The 21,951-nt window shown below is 42.2% G+C and overlaps 1 protein-coding gene across 6 annotated transcripts in view; it reads left to right on the top strand.

The window, feature by feature from the left end:
- LOC121571171 (serine/threonine-protein phosphatase 2B catalytic subunit alpha isoform) overlaps positions 1–21,951 on the top strand; it is a 147,844-nt gene that overhangs the window by 109,443 nt on the left and 16,450 nt on the right. For all 6 annotated transcript variants that reach the window (XM_041882512.2, XM_041882511.2, XM_041882510.2 and 3 more), the window contains exons 7-9: positions 8,244–8,321; positions 8,960–9,054; positions 20,652–20,777. In XM_041882512.2, coding sequence (XP_041738446.1) covers positions 8,244–8,321; positions 8,960–9,054; positions 20,652–20,777 — 299 coding nt within the window. The remainder of the gene's footprint in view (positions 1–8,243; positions 8,322–8,959; positions 9,055–20,651; positions 20,778–21,951) is intronic.

Below are 21,951 nucleotides of genomic sequence, written 5' to 3'. Positions count from 1 at the left end.
ATCTCTGGAGAGACCTGAAATAGCTGCAGCGACGCTCCCCATCCAACCTGACAGAGCTTGAGAGGATCTGCAGAGAAGAATGGGAGAAACTCCCCAAATACAGGTGTGCCAAGCTTGTAGCGTCATACCCAAGAAGACTCGAGGCTGTAATCACTGCCAAAGGTGCTTCAACAAAGTACTGTGTAAAGGGTCTGAATACTAATGTAAATGTGATATTTCATTTTTTTTGTATTTCTTTTTACAAACATTTCTAAAAACCTGTTTTTGCTTCGTAATTGTGGGATATTGTGTGTAGATTGATGAGTGAATTTGTTTTAGTTTTTTATTTTAAAATAAGGCTGCAGCGTAACAAAATGTAGAAAAAGTAAAGGTGTCTGAATACTTTTCGAATGCACTGTATGATCAGGGCCCTAGTCAATGGCTATCCCAACAGCCTCCTGTGTCTTCTTGGCTTGGCTTAAATTCCTCTGTGGCCTTGGTGTGCATCCCAAATGGCACTCTATTCCCTACATAGTGCACTACTTTTAACCAGAGCCCACTATGGGTAGTGCACTATATAGGGAATAGGATGCCATTTGAGATGTAGCCTTGTTGTTTTCCCCAGTGTCCTAGGCTGGATCTGCCTGCAGGGCTCATTGTAATTGGCAGCACACTGGCATGCTGAGTTTATGGGCCAGCTTCAAGGTCCAGACTGAAAGGAGAACAATTTTCCAATCTGAGAATATAGGCTCAGTTTAGTCCCTTTTCCTGGTTCTGGCAGCTGTGTCTTGTTCCAGCACCATAGGCCCGCTCATAACTGTTTTACACACATTACTGAGGCGTGAAATTGCATGTTGTTTTGAATACAGGCCCTATCTTTTCTAGCCTAGCGGACACTTTTCGATGTGGTTGTTGACTAAATATGTCTATTTTATTTAACCATTGATTACTATTTGTGAGTAGCCTAAGCAGGTAATTGCATGGTATTTTAGATGCTTTATGAAAATAGCCCTTGATTTGATTTTGTCTGTACAAATGATTCACAGAAGTAGACAGGGTGTGCATTTATTTATTTGTAAGGGACAATGCACAACTGTAGGATGGCTCACATCTGTGTCCCAGAACAGATGTCAAATGCTTTCAGCACAAAATGTATTTAGTCTTCTGAGCAATACCTAACAACAGCATTGAAAAGGCATTTGATAAAGTACGACTGGGGTTTATATATAAATGCCTGGAGCATTTCAATTTTGGAGAATCTCTTATGGGTCAAAATCATGTATAGTAACCCTAGGTGTAAAATAGTAAATAATGGCTATTTCTCAGAAAGTTTTAAACTGTCAAGAGGAGTGAAACAAGGTTGTCCACTATCGGCATATCTATTTATTATGGCCATCGAGATGTTAGCTATTAAAATCAGATCCAACAATAATATCAAGGGATTAGAAATCCAGGGCTTAAAAACAAAGGTGTCATTGTACGCTGATGATTCATGTTTTCTTTTAAATCCACAACTAGAATCCCTCCACAGCCTCATAGAGGATCTAGATATATTTTCTAACCTCTCTGGATTACAACCAAATTATGACAAATGTACTATATTACGTATTGGATAACTAAAAAATACCATTTTTACATTACCATGTAGTTTACCAATAAAATGGTCTGATGGTGATGTGGATATACATGGAATACATATCCCAAAGGAAATAAATGATCTCACTTCAATACATTTTAATAGAAAGTTAGCAAAAATAGATAAGATCTTGCTACCATGGAAAGGTAAATACCTGTCAATTTGTGGAAAAATCACCCTGATTAACTCTTTAGTATTATCCCAGTTGACCTATTTGCTTATGGTCTTGCCTACGCCTAGCGAACAGTTTTTTAAAATTATATAAGAAAAAAAGATTCAATTTTATTTGGAACGGCAAGCCAGACAAAATTAAACGGGCCTATTTATATAATGAATATGAATTCGGAGGACAGAAATTATTAAATATTAAAGCATTAGACCTATCACTAAAAGCTTCAGTCATACAAAAGTTATACTTAAATCCGAACTGGTTCTTTAGCAAATTAGTAAGATTGTCTCACCCAATGTTCAAGAATGGCCTTTTTCCCTTTATTCAGATTACAACCTCTCACTTTCAGTTATTTGAAAAGGAAATAATCTCCCAAATATCACTATTTCTAAAACAAGCCATAGAAGGTTGGTTGCAATTTCAATTTAATCCTCCAGAAACGACAGAACAAATAATGCAACAAATATTGTGGTTAAACTCAAATATACTAATTGACAAAAAAAACTCTTTTTTTTGACAAAATGTATAAAAAAGGTATAATCTTCGTAAATGATATCATCGGTAGGACTGGTGGAGTTATGTCGCACTTGCAGCTAACAAAAACATATGGAAATGTCTGCTCTACCCAAAATTACAACCAAATAATTGCAGCCTTACCGCAAATATGGAAGAGGAAAGTGGAAGGGGGAGAAAGTAAGGAACTTGTCTGTCGGCCTTGCATTAAAGAACATAATTGGTTAAAGAAAACTGTGATAAATACAAAAGTATACCAGTTTAATTTAAGGACATAGGATTGACAGCCGTCCCATATAGATTGCAAAATAGTTGGGAAGAGATTTCTGACGTACCGATCCCATGGCATAGTGTTTATGAACTGATACGCAAAACGACACCGGATTCAAAACTAAGAATATTTCAATTTAAATTATTACATAAAATTCTTGCTACCAATAGAATGTTATTTATATGGGGGATACAATCTTCCCAGCTCTGCAGATTTTGCTGCGAAGAGAGAATCATTAGGTCATTTGTTTTGGTACTGTCCATTTGTAGCTTGTTTTTGGACACAGGTCCAGGAATGGCTAAAGGATTCCAATATTTACCTGGAGATAACCTTGCAGATAGCATTACTGGGTGATCTGAAAAGTCATAGTCAATCGATCAATAATATATTAATAGTTTTAGCAAAAATGTTTATTTTCAATTTACAATCTGTAGAAACAATGAGAATGGAAAGGTTCAGAACTTTTGTAAAACATCACAGTACAGTTGAAAAATATATGGCAAATAGAAATCCTATACGGATGGTGTTAAGAGATAGATGGGTGGTGTTGAATGGAGTTGAAGGATGGGACTAATAACAACTAACAACAACTAATAACAAGATAACTAATAATGTAAGCATACTGTGTCCACAATGAGTATATAGGTTGTAGGTTGGGAGCTTTTGTGAAAGAGCACAGTTAGAAAGATATGGCATATAGAAGCAAACCGGATGGACATCAGGAAAATGATCGGAGAGGTTGAGAGTAGAAGAAGTTCAGGATAAAACAAACAAAATATAAATATTTTAAAATGGACTGTGTCCATAAAATGTATAAAGTAAGTATAAGCTGGAAGTAGAGGCCTAAGCATTGTTGTTCACTAGTTTACTCCAATTAGGGAAAGGGTGGTGGGGTTGGAAAGTAATAAAGGGGAATATATATATTTTTAAGGATATGCATGTGTATGTACAGTGAGGGGAAAAAATTATTTGATCCCCTGCTGATTTTGTACATTTGCCCACTAACAAACACATGATCAGTCGATAATTTTAATGGTAGGTTTATTTGAACAGTGAGAGACAGAATAACAACAACAAAATCCAGAAAAACGCATGTCAAAAATGTTATTAATTGATTTGCATTTTAATGAGGGAAATAAGTATTTGACCCCTCTGCAAAACATGACTTAGTACTTGGTGGCAAAACCCTTGTTGGCAATCACAGTGGTCAGACGTTTCTTGTAGTTGGCCACCAGGTTTGCACACATCTCAGGAGGGATTTTGTCCCTCTCCTCTTTGCAGATCTTCTCCAAGTCATTAAGGTTTCGAGGCTGACGTTTGGCAACTCAAACCTTCAGCTCCCTCCACAGATTTTCTATGGGATTAAGGTCTGGAGACTGGCTAGGCCACTCCAGGACCTTAATGTGCTTCTTCTTGAGCCACTCCTTTGTTGCCTTAGCCGTGTGTTTTGGGTCATTGTCATGCTGGAATACCCATCCACGACCCATTTTCAATGCCCTGGCTGAGGGAAGGAGGTTCTCACCCAAGATCTGACGGTACATGGCCCTGTCCATTGTCCCTTTGATGCAGTGAAGTTGTCCTGTCCTCTTAGCAGAAAAACACCCCCAAAGCATAATGTTTCCACCTCCATGTTTGACGGTGGGGATGGTGTTCTTCGGGTCATAGGCAGCATTCCTCCTCCTCCAAACACAGCGAGTTGAGTTGATGCCAAAGACCTCGATTTTGGTCTCATCTGACCACAACACTTTCACCCAGTTCTCCTCTGAATCATTCAGATGTTCATTGGCAAACTTCAGACGGCCCTGTATATGTGCTTTCTTGAGCAGGGGGACCTTGCGGGCGCTGCAGGATTTCAGTCCTTCACGGTGTAGTGTGTTACCAGTTGTTTTCTTGGTGACTATAGTCCCAGCTGCCTTGAGATCATTGACAAGATCCTCCCGTGTAGTTCTGGACTGATTCCTCACCGTTCTCATAATCATTGCAACTCCACAAGGTGAGATCTTGCATGGAGCCCCAGGCCGAGGGAGATTGACAGTTCTGTTGTGTTTCTTCCATTTGCGAATAATCGCACCAACTGTTGTCACCGTCTCACCAAGCTGCTTGGCGATGGTCTTGTAGCCCATTCCAGCCTTGTGTAGGTCTACAATCTTGTCCCTGACATCCTTGGAGAGCGCTTTGGTCTTGGCCATGGTGGAGAGTTTGGAATCTGATTGATTGCTTCTGTGGACAGGTGTCTTTTATACAGGTAACAAACTGAGATTAGGAGCACTCCCTTTAAGAGTGTGCTCCTAATCTCAGCTCGTTACCTGTATAAAAGAAACCTGGGAGCCAGAGAACTTTCTGATTGAGAGGGGGTCAAATACTTATTTCCCTCATTTAAAATGCAAATCAATTTATAACATTTCTGACATGCGTTTTTCTGGATTTTTTTGTTGTTATTCTGTCTCTCACTGTTCAAATAACCCTACCATTAAAATTATAGACTGATCATTTCTTTGTCAGTGGGCAAACGTACAAAATCAGCAGGGGATCAAATACTTTTTTCCCTCACTGTATATATATATACTGTGGGGAGAACAAGTATTTGATACACTGCCGATTTTGCAGGTTTTCCTACTTACAAAGCATGTAGAGGTCTGTACTTTTTATCATAGGTACACTTCAACTGTGAGAGACGGAATCTAAAACAAAAATCCAGAAAATCACATTGTATGATTTTTAAGTAATTAATTTGCATTTTATTGCATGACATAAGTATTTGATACATCAGAAAAGCAGAACTTAATATTTGGTACAGAAACCTTTGTTTGCAATTACAGAGATCATACGTTTCCTGTAGGTCTTGACCAGGTTTGCACACACTGCAGCAGGGATTTTGGCCCACTCCTCCATACAGACCTTCTCCAGATCCTTCAGGTTTCGGGGCTGTCGCTGGGCAATATGGACTTTCAGCTCCCTCCAAATATTTTCTATTGGGTTCAGGTCTTGAGACTGGCTAGGCCACTCCAGGACCTTGAGATACTTCTTACGGAGCCACTACTTAGTTGCCCTGGCTGTGTGTTTCGGGTCGTTGTCATGCTGGAAGACCCAGCCACGACCCATCTTCAATGCTCTTACTGAGGGAAGGAGGTTGTTGGCCAAGATCTCGCGATACATGGCCCCATCCATCCTCCCCTCAATACGGTGCAGTCGTCCTGTCCCCTTTGCAGAAAAGCATCCCCAAAGAATGATGTTTCCACCTCCATGCTTCACGGTTGGGATGGTGTTCTTGGGGTTGTACTCATCCTTCTTCTTCCTCCAAACACAGCGAGTGGAGTTTAGACAAAAAAGCTATATTTTTGTCTCATCAGACCACATGACCATCTCCCATTCCTCCTCTGGATCATCCAGATGGTCATTGGCAAACTTCAGATGGGCCTGGACATACGCTGGCTTGAGCAGGGGGACCTTGCGTGCGCTGCAGGATTTTAATCCATGACGGCGTAGTGTGTTACTAATGGTTTTCTTTGAGACTGTGGTCCCAGCTCTCTTCAGGTCATTGACCAGGTCCTGCCGTGTAGTTCTGGGCTGATCCCTCACCTTCCTCATGATCATTGATGCCCCACGAGGTGAGATCTTGCATGGAGCCCCAGACCGAGGGTGATTGACCATCATCTTGAACTTCTTCCATTTTCTAATAATTGCGCCAACAGTTGTTGCCTTCTCACCAAGCTGCTTGCCCATCCCAGCCTTGTGCAGGTCTACAATTTTATCCCTGATGTCCTTACACAGCTCTCTGGTCTTGGCCATTGTGGAGAGGTTGAAGTCTGTTTGATTGAGTGTGTGGACAGGTGTCTTTTATTCAGGTAACGAGTTCAAACAGGTGCAGTTAATACAGGTAATGAGTGGAGAACAGGAGGGCTTCTTAAAATAAAACTAACAGGTCTTTGAGAGCTGGAATTCTTTCTGGTTGGTAGGTGATCAAATACTTATGTCATGCAATAAAATGCAAATTAATTACTTAAAAATCATACAATGTGATTTTCTGGATTTTTGTTTTAGATTCCGTCTCTCACAGTTGAAGTGTACCTATGATAAAAATTACAGATCTCTACATGCTTTGTAAGTAGGAAAACCTGCAAAATCGGCAGTGTATCAAATACTTGTTCTCCCCACTGTATATATAAACATGGGGGATTGGAAGTGATGCAGACAATGACATTGATGGAAGTTACAATCTATCTGCAATATTAATCTGATCTACCCCCTAAAAAAAACTTTAAAAAAACAACAGCATCTGCTAAACAGCGACAGGTGCATGGAAAGAAAGAATGGACTAAAAGAATGAATCAAGATGGATATTAGATGCACACTTTTTATTTTCCTCGAAGCAATGCGATCACACCACAAAGAAACCGTACACACTTTGGTAATGTTCCTCCGTCAGTTGTACTTTCTCTCCTCATGTCATCAGTAACAGAATGAATGTGATACCTAGACCTATTTCTAGGTGTAAGTCGACATTGAGTGACAAAGCAAAGTCCTCTCAGCTTAGAAGCCTGATGTGTAACTGTGCCACTCAAAGCATATCCTGTTACCCGTCTAACAAGGAAATGTGAATTGAGACATATTTGTTTACTTTTAGTGAAGTGAGAGTATATGTTCTCTTGTCTACTTTTTGTCCTGGATATTAACTGTAGGGGGAGGACAATGGATGTTACCAGAAGTGCCCAGTGGCCTGAAATGCAAGGCTTCAGAAAAAAATCTATCTACCTATCACACAAAGCAGTGAGCTACCCTCTAGGTCCAAAAGCTTTCAGCAATGGAGACTCAGACTGAGCAAAGAGCATGTCCATTGTTATGCTAATTAGCTCAATCCAGCAACAAGCACTGGAGGCGCTAAATGATCCCACTTACGTTACGTATTTCCAAATGTGCAGCTGATGTGTATTTTTCTCCATGTGAAATGGTTGATTATTGTAAGCTACAATAAAATACAAACATGAATAGGTTGCACAATGAGTGTGGTTCGTTGAACGATTTGTAAACAGTCTGAGAATATTGCATATTTATCCTTGGATTGCTCTCATGTGACATCAGCTGTTCATTGAATAGCCTTCAGAAGTTTTTGTGGTCGGGAGTTATTAAAGGATTTGGACTCACAGCTGCATTCTGTTTCCCAAGGTCACTCACTTATTAAACGTTCCTTCTCCGGGAGTTGATTTAGGAATGTTTTCAACGTAACTGGTTTTAAGGGGTTTGTTGGCTGTGTGACTAGGGCCTACCTCACTGAAAGCAAAAGGACATTTCCAGTGGACTTTTGGTATCTTTGGTAACGAAAGGTTATGGAATGGAAAATACTGAAATTGTACTACACTGTAATTACTGGCAGTTTGTTTTTTCCACCTTCATCTCAGCCTGATCAGAACTGCATGAGTATGCAAAAGCTACACACACACACACACACTGAATAATTATAGTGTTTGTTGAGAAAAGGTCTGTGATTTTATGCTGGATCATTTTGTTTGCCCTTTCTCATGGTAACATGATGAAGATGCATCTGCTTATATTTATAAATGTATTAAAATACATTTGAATGAATATCTATTTCAATTATGTGTCAACAAAATCTAATCACTGTCTTTTGATCAAATTAGACCCGTTAATCAAGCACGTGTCATCTTGTCTTTCAACAGCTACCCCGCTGTCTGCGACTTTCTACAACACAATAACTTGTTATCTGTCATTCGAGCCCATGAAGCACAGGACGCTGGGTAAGTGCCCTCTTTTTGCCCACTGCTAACTGCTACGGCCATTCTCCTCGGACAACTATGTTGCTTGAGCCTACACAAGTAAACATTCGAACCTGTGCTTGCTAAAAAAATTGTGCTGAATTCAAAGTTATTGAGTTTTGGCCATCCGTGCCTCCTCAAAGGACTTTGGGAGCGAGCATGTCAAAACGTTGAAGAAAAGGCTGATGAGGCAGAGCGGAGCGGCCAAACTGACAGAAGGCTTGTCACCCTGTTTGTTTACTGCACTCTCGCTGCTTGTCCACGCAGACTGTCTGGCCCACTCAAAGAGCAAGAACAGCTTGACATACAAGTCAGCCTTAGGCACAGCTCTAGGATCAGATTACCCTGTCCAAATCAATTAAATTATTCCTCAGGGCACTGTTGACTTCATTCACATGCATACAATAACAATGTGTATGTTACATTATTATAGAATCTGTTGTAATATATGCCATTTAGCAGGCGCTTTTATCCAAAACGATTTTAAAGTCGTGCGTGCGTACATTTCAGGTGGTCCTGGGAATCTAACCCACTACTCTACCACACTGAGCTACAGAGGACCACAAGTACAGTATTAGGTAATGTTGTAACGGTAATGATGATGCTGTCTCTCCCTCTAGGTACCGCATGTACAGGAAGAGCCAGACGACAGGGTTTCCTTCTCTCATCACCATCTTCTCAGCACCCAACTACCTAGACGTCTACAATAACAAAGGTAAGCACAGAGTCCCCAGTATTCATTACCTCAACTATGTATTAGTTTATTTTGCGTCTCTTGGGTTGGTTTAGATGGGGATGGGCTGGACTGGCTGCGGTCCATTTGGCATTCACACTCTGGAGTAGGCTGGACACAGACCTTTGTGAAGTGAGTCAGCAAAAAAACTCTCAGAACGACTCTTTTTGTCCAATAGGGGCACCAAAGGGGAGTTCCGGGACAGGGAGAGAAAGGGATGGGGCTGTTTTTGACACACACACAGAGAGAGAGAGACTCTGCCATTTTCCCCATGGGGGCATATTTTCGCATAGGTGTGAATTGGGGCGAAGCCAGTGAGTTTACTTGAGGGCATGTGTCGGGATGTTTTGGAGTCTTTTAGTCAGTCTTACAGTGGGCTATGTTTACAGCCCCATCCAGGTTGTTGTTTTAACCTTGATGTTCCCTAATCTCGGCCCACTTTGATATTTGATCCCAGCTTTGCCAACTCAAAGGTAAAGAGCTTTAAATAGCCGGCCTTGTGAAGCAGAGTCAGGAACGCAGGCAATTACTCAGCCCTACTAGATTCTACTTCCCGCTGTAGTTTTATGGTGCATTTAACATCTGTTGCATATTTCCTCAAATCTTTTTTATGGTTAAAAAGGGTACGACTCAGGTGATGTAGTTTTATGGGATTCTTTTCTGTTCTCTTGAAACAACAAGGGATGATTCCCACGATAGTTCTATAGATCTTCTAACTGAAGGGTTAAGAAGAGAACATTCTATTCTCAATGTTATTTCTGTTTAGAACCGCCCAATGAGGCACAAATATGGTTAGAATCTGTCTGATCATTCATTTAGGTGGGGGCGGTGGCAGGGGGCCCAATTGAAATGCAAGTGACCGTAATAGATTGATCTTCTCTCGTCTTGGACCGGGGCCTCGGTTGCGAGCGCCGCAGTCTAGTGATTGATGGCCAGCCGATGGCCACTGTAAATCTAAATGGAGCCCGTCAACTCAGCAAGGAGGGGGAGGTTGCCAGATTCAGATTAACCGGGTCCTTCCCCAATGGTCTGCGGTTCTGGGACAGTGTAACCCTCATCATAGAGGGGATGCCGTCAGAGCCAGGGCACCCCTAGCCGGTGGTTTCACAGGCAAATAAATACAAACCTAAACACAAAGGCCAACATTGCGTGAATATAAAATAACGGCCAAATAGCTCATTTTTTAGAAAAGGATTAGTTAAATTGTGGAATCAGATTGTTCCACCCCTGAGACAAGGGTCTACTACTCTACAGGGTCTCCTGTCAGGGGTCAAGTTGTCTGTGGTCACATGAGCTGAAGCTGGGTAGTCACTGGTGGTCACTCAGGCTAATGTCTTATTCTCCTCCTGCTCCTTTCCTGACATTACACTGGTGTGCATATAGAGAGAGATGAACTAAGGTACACCCTGCGCTCAAATGAATGAACACACTGCCATGATTGCTCTCTCTCTCTCTCACTCTCCCCTCTCTCTCTTTATCCATGCTCTCCATGAGCTGTAAACATGCAAACTGGCTGCTGCAACACATGGAGGAGGTTGGAGGACTCGAAGGGGGAAATAATATTTTTGCATGCTATACAGTGAGGGAAAAAAGTATTTGATCCCCTGCTGATTTTGTAAGTTTGCCCACTGACAAAGAAATTATCCGTCTATAATTTTAATGGTAGGTTTATTTGAACAGTGAGAGACAGAATAACAACAACAAAATCCAGAAAAACGCATGTCAAAAATGTTATTAATTGATTTGCATTTTAATGAGGGAAATAAGTATTTGACCCCTCTGCAAAACATGGCTTAGTACTTGGTGGCAAAACCCTTGTTGGCAATCACAGAGGTCAGACGTTTCTTGTAGTTGGCCACCAGGTTTGCACACATCTCAGGAGGGATTTTGTTCCACTCCTCTTTGCAGATCTTCTCCAAGTCATTAAGGTTTCGAGGCTGACGTTTGGCAACTCAAACCTTCAGCTCCCTCCACAGATTTTCTATGGGATTAAGCTCTGGAGACTGGCTAATCACCCAAGATTTGACGGTACATGGCCCCGTCCATCGTCCCTTTGATGCGGTGAAGTTGTCCTGTCCCCTTAGCAGAAAAACACCCCCAAAGCATAATGTTTCCACCTCCATGTTTGACGGTGGGGATCGTCTTCTTGGGGTCATAGGCAGCATTCCTCCTCCTCCAAACACGGCGAGTTGAGTTGATGCCAAAGAGCTCAATTTTGGTCTCATCTGACCACAACACTTTCACCCAGTTCTCCTCTGAATCATTCAGATGTTCACTGGCAAACTTCAGACGGGCGTGTATATGTGCTTTCTTGAGCAGGGGGACCTTGCAGGCGCTGCAGGATTTCAGTCCTTCACGGCGTAGTGTGTTACCAATTGTTTTCTTGGTGACTATGGTCCCAGCTGCCTTGAGATCATTGACAAGATCCTCCCGTGTAGTTCTGGGCTGATTCCTTACCGTTCTCATGATCATTGCAACTCCACGAGGTGAGATCTTGCATGGAGCCCCAGGCCGAGGGAGATTGACAGTTATTTTGTGTTTCTTCCATTTGCGAATAATCGCACCAACAAGCTGCTTGGCGATGGTCTTGTAGCCCATTCCAGCCTTGTGTAGGTCTACAATCTTGTCCCTGACATCCTTGGAGAGCGCTTTGGTCTTGGCCATGGTGGAGAGTTTGGAATCTGATTGATTGATTGCTTCTGTGGACAGGTGTCTTTTATACAGGTATCAAGATGAGATTGGGAGCATTCCCTTTAAGAGTGTGCTCCTAATCTCAGCTCGTTACCTGTATAAAAGACACCTGGGAGCCAGAGATCTTTCAGATTGAGAGGGGGTGAAATACTTATTTCCCTCATTAAAATGCAAATCAATTTATAACATTTTTGACATGCATTTTTCTGGATGTTTTTGTTGTTATTCTGTCTCTCACTGTTCAAATAAACCTACCATTAAAATTATAGACTGATCATTTCTTTGTCAGTGGGCAAACGTACAAAATCAGCAGGGGATCAAATACTTTTTTCCCTCACTGTATTGGCTAGCTGCTTAATTAAAATCACCCAGCTCAACAAGACCCTTCGGTCGCTGGGCCTGTCCCTTGGACAGTGATGGTAATTACGCATATCCAAACATAGCACATAAGACATTTACCTGATTTTCCCCTGTCGTATGTTGTTGATGCTTGTGTTTAGACAGTTGAAAGTATGACGGGGAGACCGAAGTAGATGGATGGCTTTGAAAGTGTCAGACTGGGGATTCAGGCATGTGTGTTGAGAAGTTGGCTGTGTTAATCACTAGGTCAAACTTCAGCACAAACATTTAGCCTACCTGCTTCCTAAACAGACATATTTCCCCTTCTCTCTCCTGTTATTCATCGATAGAATGAAAATAGAGATGGAAATGTGCTGTTGCTCTAGAGAGGACAGGCTCAGAGATATGGCCGAGGCCATTGTTCATTGACCTCTGGGGGTCAAATGTCAGCGTTCAGTTTCCTGTGAGGTTGGCTGTGGCGGTGCGATCGTACGAGGGGTGGAAAGAGATGGCATGCTGAGCGTGGAATAAATATCAGGATGGGATCCCCGGGACAGGAATGACGACCGTGAAGAAGGGAATTTTCCGCCTCGTCACAGACGACAGCGTGGGGACCTTCTCTGGACAGTCTCCAGGGATTCCCACCCTCTCCAGCCAGAGCACGTCAGAGCAGAACAGGGACGTTCTGTTTTCCTTTCTGAATTTCTGGGAGGGAAGCTGGATGGGACTATTGGCAAGAGAGGAGCAGTTAACCAATAAACATTCCATGGTTATTATTTAGTCTCCTTCTGTGACTTAAGTGCAGTTAAGATCAAAACCTCAATTATTGATCAGTGACATTGACAACTCGATCTGCATTATTACTAACACTGTACTGTATAGCCTACTGTATTGTCCCACGGATACTTGGATCAAATATGTGTGGGATGATAAATAGAAGTGAAGTGAAAAATCAAAACGGCCCATTTCCCTCCTCTATTTCCTGTCTACCTCTGTTACATGAGTGGAATACAGAGAGGTACAGTGGCTTGCGAAAGTATTCACCCCCCTTGGCATTTTTCCTATTTTGTTGCCTTACAACCTGGAATTAAAATGGAGGGTTCGTATCATTTGATTTACACAACATGCCTACCACTTTTGAAGATGCAAAATATTTCTTATTGTGAAACAAACAAGAAATAAGACAAAAAAACAGAAAACTTGAGCGTGCATAACTATTCACCCCCCCAAAGTCAATACTTTGTAGAGCCACCTTTTGCAGCAATTACAGATACAAGTCTCTTGGGGTATGTCTCTGTAAGCTTGGCACATGTAGCTACTGGGATTATTGCCCATTCTTCAAGGCAAAATTGCTCCAGCTCCTTCAAGTCGGATGGGTTCCGCTGGTGTACAGCAATCTTTTAAGTCATACCACCGATTCTCAATTGGATTGAGGTCTGGGCTTTGACTAGGCCATTCCAAGACATTTAAATGTTTCCCCTTAAACCACTCGAGTGTTGCTTTAGCAGTATGCTTAGGGTCATTGTCCTGCTGGAAGGTGAACCTCCGTCCCAATCTCAAATCTCTGGAAGACTGAAACAGGTTTCCCTCAAGAATTTCCCTATATTTAGCACCATCCATCATTCCTTCAATTCTGACCAGTTTCCCTGTCCCTGCCGATTAATAACATCCCCACAGCATGATGCTGCCACCACCATGCTTCACTGTGGGGATGGTGTTCTCGGGGTGATGAGAGGTGTTGGGTTTGCGCAAGACATAGCGTTTTCCTTGATGGCCAAAAAGCTCAATTTTAGTCTCATCTGACCAGAGTACCTTCTTCCATATGTTTGGGGAGTCTCCCCCATGGCTTTTGGCGAACACCAAACGTGTTTGCTTCTTTTTTTTGCAGCTCCTTCTGGGTTAACTTTGGTGTCTTTGTTGCCTCTCTGATTAATGCCCTTCTTGCCTGGTCCGTGAGTTTTGGTGGGCGCCCCTCTCTTGGCAGGTTTGTTGTGGTGCCATATTCTTTCAATTTTTTAATAATGGATTTAATGGTGCTCCGTGGGATGTTCAAAGTTTCGGATATATTTTAATAACCCAACCCTGGTCTGTACTTCTCCACAACTTTGTCCCTGTCCTGTTTGGAGAGCTCCTTGGTCTTCATGGTGCCGCTTGCTTGGTGGTGCCCCTTGCTTAGTGGTATTGCAGACTCTGGGGCCTTTTAGAACAGGTGTATATATACTGAGATCATGTGACAGATCATGTGACACTTAGATTGCACACAGGTGGACTTTATTTAACTAATTATGTGACTTCTGAAGGTAATTGGTTGCACCATATCTTATTTAGGGGCTTCATAGCAAAGGGGGTGAATACATATGCACGCCTCACTTTTCCATTATTTATTTATTATAATTTTTTGAAACAAGTTATTTTTTTCATTTCACTTCACCAATTTGGACTATTTTGTGTATGTCCATTACATGAAATTCAAATAAAAATCAAATTAACATTTACATTTACGTCATTTAGCAGACGCTCTTATCCAGAGCGACTTACAAATTGGTGCATTCACCTTATAGCCAGTGGGATAACCACTTTACAATATTTTTTAATTTTTTTTGGGGGGGGGGTAGAAGGATTACTTTATCCTATCCCAGGTATTACTTAAAGAGGTGGGGTTTCAAGTGTCTCCGGAAGGTGTTGAGTGACTCCGCCGTCCTGGCGTCGTGAGGGAGCTTGTTCCACCATTGGGGTGCCAGAGCAGCGAACAGTTTTGACTGGGCTGAGCGGGAACTGTGCTTCAAAATAGGAAAAACGCCAAGGGGGATGAATACTTTTGCCAGGCACTGTAGATAGTAGAGTCTGATGGGCAGTCAGCCTCACAGACAGACAGTCAGACAGACAGACAGTACAGGAGGAAGCATTAAGCCAGAGGAGGTAGAGAGGAACTTTCATCCCTCCAGACAGAGGGGATCAGAGAGCCGTCCTCGTGACGAAGGGAGGAAATCCCTTCTCAGCAGGTACTACTCTGTAAATAATGTACGAGAGGGCAGACAGGTGGGTAGGCGTCGGGCTGGCTTGACCGTGGTAGTGTGTATGTGTTAGAGCACAGACAGTCTGGTCTTTCCTCCAAGAAGCACTAGAGGAGCATGCAGCTTAATCAGAGCAACAGAGACACCCTGTGGTCATCTGAGGAACTGCAACAAGACCTCAGAAAATAAATTGTTTTGTGAGTAAAAAACAAAATGAAAAGCAAGTCAGTTAATACATGTTAGGAATATGTGGTCCTTCCTGGAATCAAACCCAGAACACTGGTGTCACAAACGACAACCAGCTGAGCCTTGTAGCATGAGGGATTGCTTGTTATAAGCCACTAACTGCTTAGATACTACAATGCTAGTGGATTTGTGCTTTCTGAGTTTGTGTGTCTGTGTCTAAGAGAAGGCACAGAAGCTCATAATAATGGTTGTTGATTCTCAAGGCTGCACCGTTTGCTTGCTCCCGCACCCGCTCGTCTCACCACAGTACCACCAACCCCACCTCTCACCAAGCCCACTGGGATGCAAGTGAATGTTAGTCTCTGTCTGGCTGTAGCTGTACAGACTCATGACATGCAGATGGCTGGCATGCCGCGTTTGATGACTTGCTATTCTCAAACCCAGCCAGGAGACGCCCTGAGGCAGGAAAGTCCCCTACCGGGACCCGACCTCGGTGTCAGCTTTCCCCTCAACGAATCTGGGCCACATTGGCTGGGCGTTGCTGCTGGGAGGGGGAGCAGATTGCTGTATAAAGGGGGTTAGGCAGCAGTGTCTGTCTGTGTGGTTCCCTGGCCTGTTGCAACGTGATATCACCTTACCCTGATTAGACCGACTAGGTCATTGGCCCAGGCCCAGGTCTGATCCTAGTGGGACAATATAGCAAAGTATTATAATACAAGTTTGTTAAGTCGTACATGACATAATGTATTTGGAAATGGTTTTTTATCATCATTCTAAAACATCCAGAAGAATCTATAGATTTTTCAAGATACAAAAAAACAGATTGGATTTGTTGGACCGTGATTATATGTTTTGTTACTGTATTACATATGTTTCACTCATAAACACTATATGGGTTAAACTGGTTCTTGGTACAGCCTCGGTTTCTGACCTCATCTTTGGTATGTTGCAATTGCCTCCCAGAGAGTTCTGTGTTTTCCACAGATCCGATAATCCATGCATATTGGCACAGAAAAAGCTCTATGTATGCACATTCTTATGGACTTCTTGAGCGGTATTGCATACTGTGGCGAACCAAAGCACTCCTCCTGGTTCTCCAGTAAACTTTTCCCCTTTGTTTTATCTCCTGTGGAACTTACGAGTAGATTTGCTGTGTTTCAGCTTATTCTTCTGCCCCCAGATTTTCATTTCAACATCCCTCCATCTCCCTCTCGTCTCTCTCCAATCATCTCTCTCTCTCGCTCTGTCCAATCATCTCGCTCTCTCCAATCATCTCTCTCTCTCTCCAATCATCTCTCTCTCTTGCTCTCTCTAATCATCTCTCTCTCACTCTCAATTTCAATTCAATTTCAATTTAAGGGGCTTTATTGGCATGGGAAACATATGTTTACATTGGCAAAGCAAGTGAAATAGATAATAAACAAAAGTGAAATAAACAATAAACCATTTTTTACAGTTAAAATGACACTCACAAAAGTTCCAAAAGAATAAAGACATTTCAAATGTGATATTATGTGCAAATAGTTAAAGTACAAAAGGGAAAATAAATAAACATTTACAATGGTGTTTGTTCTTCACTGGTTGCCCTTTTCTTGTAGCAACAGGTCACAAATCTTGCTGCTGTGATGGCACACTGTGTGGTATTTCACCCAATAGATATGGGAGATTATCAAAATTGGGTTTGTTTTCAAATTCTTTGGGTCTGTGTAATCTGAGGGAAATATGTGTCTTTAATATAGTCATACATTTGGCATGAGGTTAGGAAGTGCAGCTCAGTTTCCACCTCATTTTGTGGGCAGTGTGTACATAGCCTTCTCTTGAGAGCCAGGTCTTCCTACAGCGGCCTTTCTCAATAGCAAGGCTATGCTCACTGAGTCTGTAAATAGTCAAAGCTTTCCTTAAGTTTGGGTCAGTCACAGTGGTCAGGTATTCAGAGATGAACCTGGAGAAGAGTCCCCTAAGCAAGCTGGTCCTGGGACTCTGTTTAGGGCCAAATATCATTCTAGTTTGCTCTGTTTTTTTGTTAATTCTTTCCACAATGTGTGAAGTAATTCTCTTTTTGTTTAATCATGATTTGGTTGGGTCTAATTGTGTTGCTGTCCTGGGGCTCTGTGGGGTGTGTTTGTGAAGAGAGACCCAGGACCAGCTTGCTTAGGGGACTCTTCTCCAGGTTCATCTCTCTGTAGGTGATTTGTTATGGAAGGTTTGGGAATGGCTGTAGAATTGAACGGCTCTTTTCTAGATTTTGATCATTAGCGAGTATCGGCCTAATTCTGCTCTGCATCGCTCTCTCTCTCTCCCTCACCTCATCTATCTCTTTCACCTCCATCCCCCCTCTTCCCTGCCGCTTTATCTCACTCTCTTCTTTCACCCTCTCCCTCCATCCCTCATCCCTCACCAGAAATGAATGTTCTCTCACTAAGGAATGGAGGCGATCAGCCCCATCAAGCCCATATGCTGAGCGAGGTGTTTTTCCTGGTTTTATTCATGTTTTAAATCCCTTTAAATGATGCTGGGACTGTAGTGGTGGGGGTTGGGGGCTTGGCATCAAGGCCAAAGAACATTCTGGTAGAGCCAAGGATGGATTTAAAAGGCCAGCTGTGTAGAACAGGCACACAGCGGAGACTGACTAGGTATTTTTACTTAATACCGCTGTTTTAATTGCAAGGCACACCGTCCCTCATGGTGTAAAACTAACAGGTTTATTGGGGTTTAGTGATGAGCTGAATTTACAGTTTTATGGACAGTTTTAAAATGCACTCTATGAATGTTCTAGGATAGAAGGCCCTCTGAATGCATTCATAATGCTATGTACACCGGTGATTCGTTCAACGTGTTACAGTAGCTATTGGGGTAACACTTTACTTAAAGCGTCCAGGGATAATTCACTATGATGCAGTTCTAATGCATTGTCATGAACATGTACAGTATTACCACATTATAATGTCTTGTAATCATTTCATAATGATCCAGACCAAATAAAACCCTGTTTGAGACACTTGGAAGAGAGACAAAACATACTAAATACGCCTTGTTATAAAACATTAATAACATACATGCTTATAACAAGTTGTAATGCATAATACCTGGATGCTTTAAGTAAAGTGAAACCAACATGGGTTGTGTCAGATGAAATTTCATATTCACCATCTCCAGCACCACCCCAACATACTGTATATGAAAATGGCACATTTCTATGTTTTGTAGTAAAGAAGATAGAGAAAGATAAGTGTTTCCAATGACATCATCAAAAATTAGTAGGCAATTAGTCAGCAATTAGTAGGCAACGCCTAATAATTGGTTAAAATCACATGATGCACACCGATGTCATTGAAAACACTTTTCTTCCTCTGTTTTTACTTCAAAACATAGAAACGCGCCATTTTCACATACAGTGCCTTGGGAAAGTATTCAGACCCCTTGACTTTTTCCACATTTTCTTACGTTACAGCTTTATTCTAAAATGGATTAAATAAAAAAAATCCTCAGCAATCTACACACAATAACCCATAATGACAAAGCGAGAAAAGGTTTTTAGATTTTTTTGCAAATGTATTAAAAATAAAAAACAGAAATACCTTATTTACATAAGTATTCAGACCCTTTGCTATGAGACTCGAAATTGAGCTCAGGTGCATCCTGTTTCCATTGATCATCCTTGAGATGTTTCTACAACTTGATTGGAGTCCACCTGTTGTAAATTAAATTGATTGGACATGATTTGGAAAGGCACACACCTGTCTATATAAGGTCCCACAGTTGACAGTGCATGTCAGAGCAAAAACCAAGCCATGAGGTTGAAGGAATTGTCCGTGGAGCTCTTAGACAGGATTGTGTCGAGGCACAGATCTGGGGAAGGGTACCAAAAAATGTCTGCAGCATTGAAGGTCCCCAAGAACACAGTGGCCTCCATCATTCTTAAATGGAAGAAGTTTGGGACCACCAAGACTCTTCCTAGAGCTGGCCAAACTGAGCAATCGGGGGAGAAGGGCCTTGGTCAGGGAAGTGACCAAGAACCCGATGGTCACTCTGACAGAGCTCTAGAGTTCCTCTGTGGAGATAAAAGAACCTTCCAGAAGGACAACCATCTCTGCAGCACTCCACCAATCAGGCCTTTATGGTAGAGTGGCCAGACTGAAGCCACTCCTCAGTAAAAGGCATTTGACAGCCCGCTTGGAGGCACCTAAAGACTCTCAGACCATGTGAAGCAAGATTCTCTGGTCTGATGAAACCAAGATTGAACTATTTGGCCTGAATGCCAAGCGTCACGTCTGGAGGAAACCTGGCACCATCCTTACGGTGAAGCATGGTGGTGGCAGCATCATGCTGTGGGGATGTTTTTCAGCGGCAGGGACTGGGAGACTAGTCAGGATCGAGGCAAAGATGAACGGAGCAAAGTACAGAGAGATCCTTAATGAAAACCTGCTCCAGAGCGCTCAGGACCTCAGACTGGGGTGAAGGTTCACCTTCCAACAGGACAACGACCCTAAGCACCAGCCAAGACAAAGCAGGAGTGGCTTCGGGACAAGTCTCTTAATGTCCTTGAGCGGCCCAGCCAGAGCCTGGACTTGAACCTGATCAAACATCTCTGGAGAGACCTGAAAATAGCTGTGCAGCGACACTCCCCATCCAACCTGACAGAGCTTGAGAGGACCTGCAGAGAAGAATGGGAGAAACTCTTCAAAAACAGGTGTGCCAAGCTTGTAGCGTCATACCCAAGAAGACTCAATGCTGTAATCGCTGCCAAAGATGTGTCAACAAAGTACTGAGTAAAGGGTCTGAATACTTATGTAAATGTGATATTTCAGTTTTACATTTTTAATAAATTAGCTAACATTTCTAAAAACCTGTTTTTGCTTCGTCATTATGGGGTATTGTGTGTAGATTGATGAGGGGATAAAAAAAAAAATCAATTTTAGAATATGGCTGTAACGTAACAAAATGTGGAAAAAGTCAAGGGATCTGAGTACTTTCTGAAGGCACTGTATGTTGATGTTGGGGTAGTGCTGGAGATGATGTATATGAAGTTGTAAATGTTTGATATGTTCCTTTAACACACCTCCTCTCTCCATGGGTCTGTTCAGGAGGACGTCAAATTACAGAACTAAATTGATCAAGTAGAACATAAACGATTGTCTGTCAGATAGAATAGGGAATCATGTCATCTCTATTCATTCTATTTCTGTCTGCAACATACAGTGTTTCACACCCTGAATAAGTACTTACTCAAAAATGTTGAGGAAATCAATTACCTCATGTTTTTTTTAGTAATTAAACTTAAATGGCTGAAGTAACCAGTACATGTTTATTCAAGTTAATCTAAATGATGTCTTTGCCTGTTCCCTACAGCTGCAGTACTGAAGTATGAGAACAATGTGATGAACATCAGGCAGTTCAACTGCTCCCCTCACCCCTACTGGCTGCCCAACTTCATGGACGTCTTCACCTGGTCCCTGCCCTTTGTCGGGGAGAAAGGTGAGCGGGACACACACACTAACACTAACACACACAACACACTAACACACACACACACACACACACAACACACAACACACTAAGACACACACTAACACACACAACACACACAGCACACTAAGACACACACACAAACACACAACACACTAACACACACACACACACAACACACTAACACACACACACACAATGACAACCCAGTCAAAAGTGAGGTTCAAGTTAATTTAATACGTTTAGGAAGCTGTTGTTACGGCTGTTATTAGGACTCCCATGCAGTGGTGGATATAGTCATGTCTAACCTATCAATCAAAAATATGTCCTTAATTATCACATCAAATGTCATTCACCATAACGCCACAGGGTTGTCAAAAGCAATTTACAGTATCTTTGACTGCATGTATTTTAGTATAATGTGTCATAAGGCTGAAGGCTAGTGTGACATACAGTACCAGTCAAAGGTTTGGACACACCTACTCATTCAAGTTTTTTTTATTTTTTGTGACTATTTTCTACATTGTAGAATAATAGTGAAGACATCAAAACTATGAAAGAACACATATGGAATCATGTAGTAACCAAAAAAGTGTTAACAAATCAAAATATATTTTATATTTGAGATTATTTCTAATAGCCAGCCTTTGCCTTGATGAAAGCTTTGCACACTATTGGCATTTTCTCAACCAGCTTTACCTGGAATGCTTTTCCAACAGTCTTGAAGGAGTTGCCACATATGCTGAGCACTTGTTGGCTGCTTTTCCTTCACTCTACGGTCCGACTCATCCCAAACCATCTCAATTGGGTTGAGGTCAGGTGATTGTGGAGGCCAGGTCATCTGATGCAGCACTCCATCACTCTCCTTCTTGGTCAAATAGCCCTTACACAGCCTGGAGGTGTGTTGGGTCATTGTCCTGTTGAAAAACAAATGATAGTCCCACTAAGCCCAAACCAGATGGGATGGCGTATCGCTGCATAATGCTGTGGTAGCCATGCTGGTTAAGTGTGCCTTGAATTCTAAATAAATCACAGACAGTGTCACCAGCAAAGCACCCCCACACCATAACACCTCCTCCTCCATGCTTCACTGTGGGAACTACACATGCGGAGATCATCCGTTCACCCACATCACGTCTCACAAAGACACAGCGGTTCGAACCAAAATTCTCCAATTTGGACT

This window comes from Coregonus clupeaformis, chromosome 8 (genome assembly GCF_020615455.1).
Source record: "Coregonus clupeaformis isolate EN_2021a chromosome 8, ASM2061545v1, whole genome shotgun sequence".
NCBI lineage: Eukaryota > Metazoa > Chordata > Actinopteri > Salmoniformes > Salmonidae > Coregonus > Coregonus clupeaformis.
This window is presented reverse-complemented; position numbering and strand designations above follow the sequence as displayed.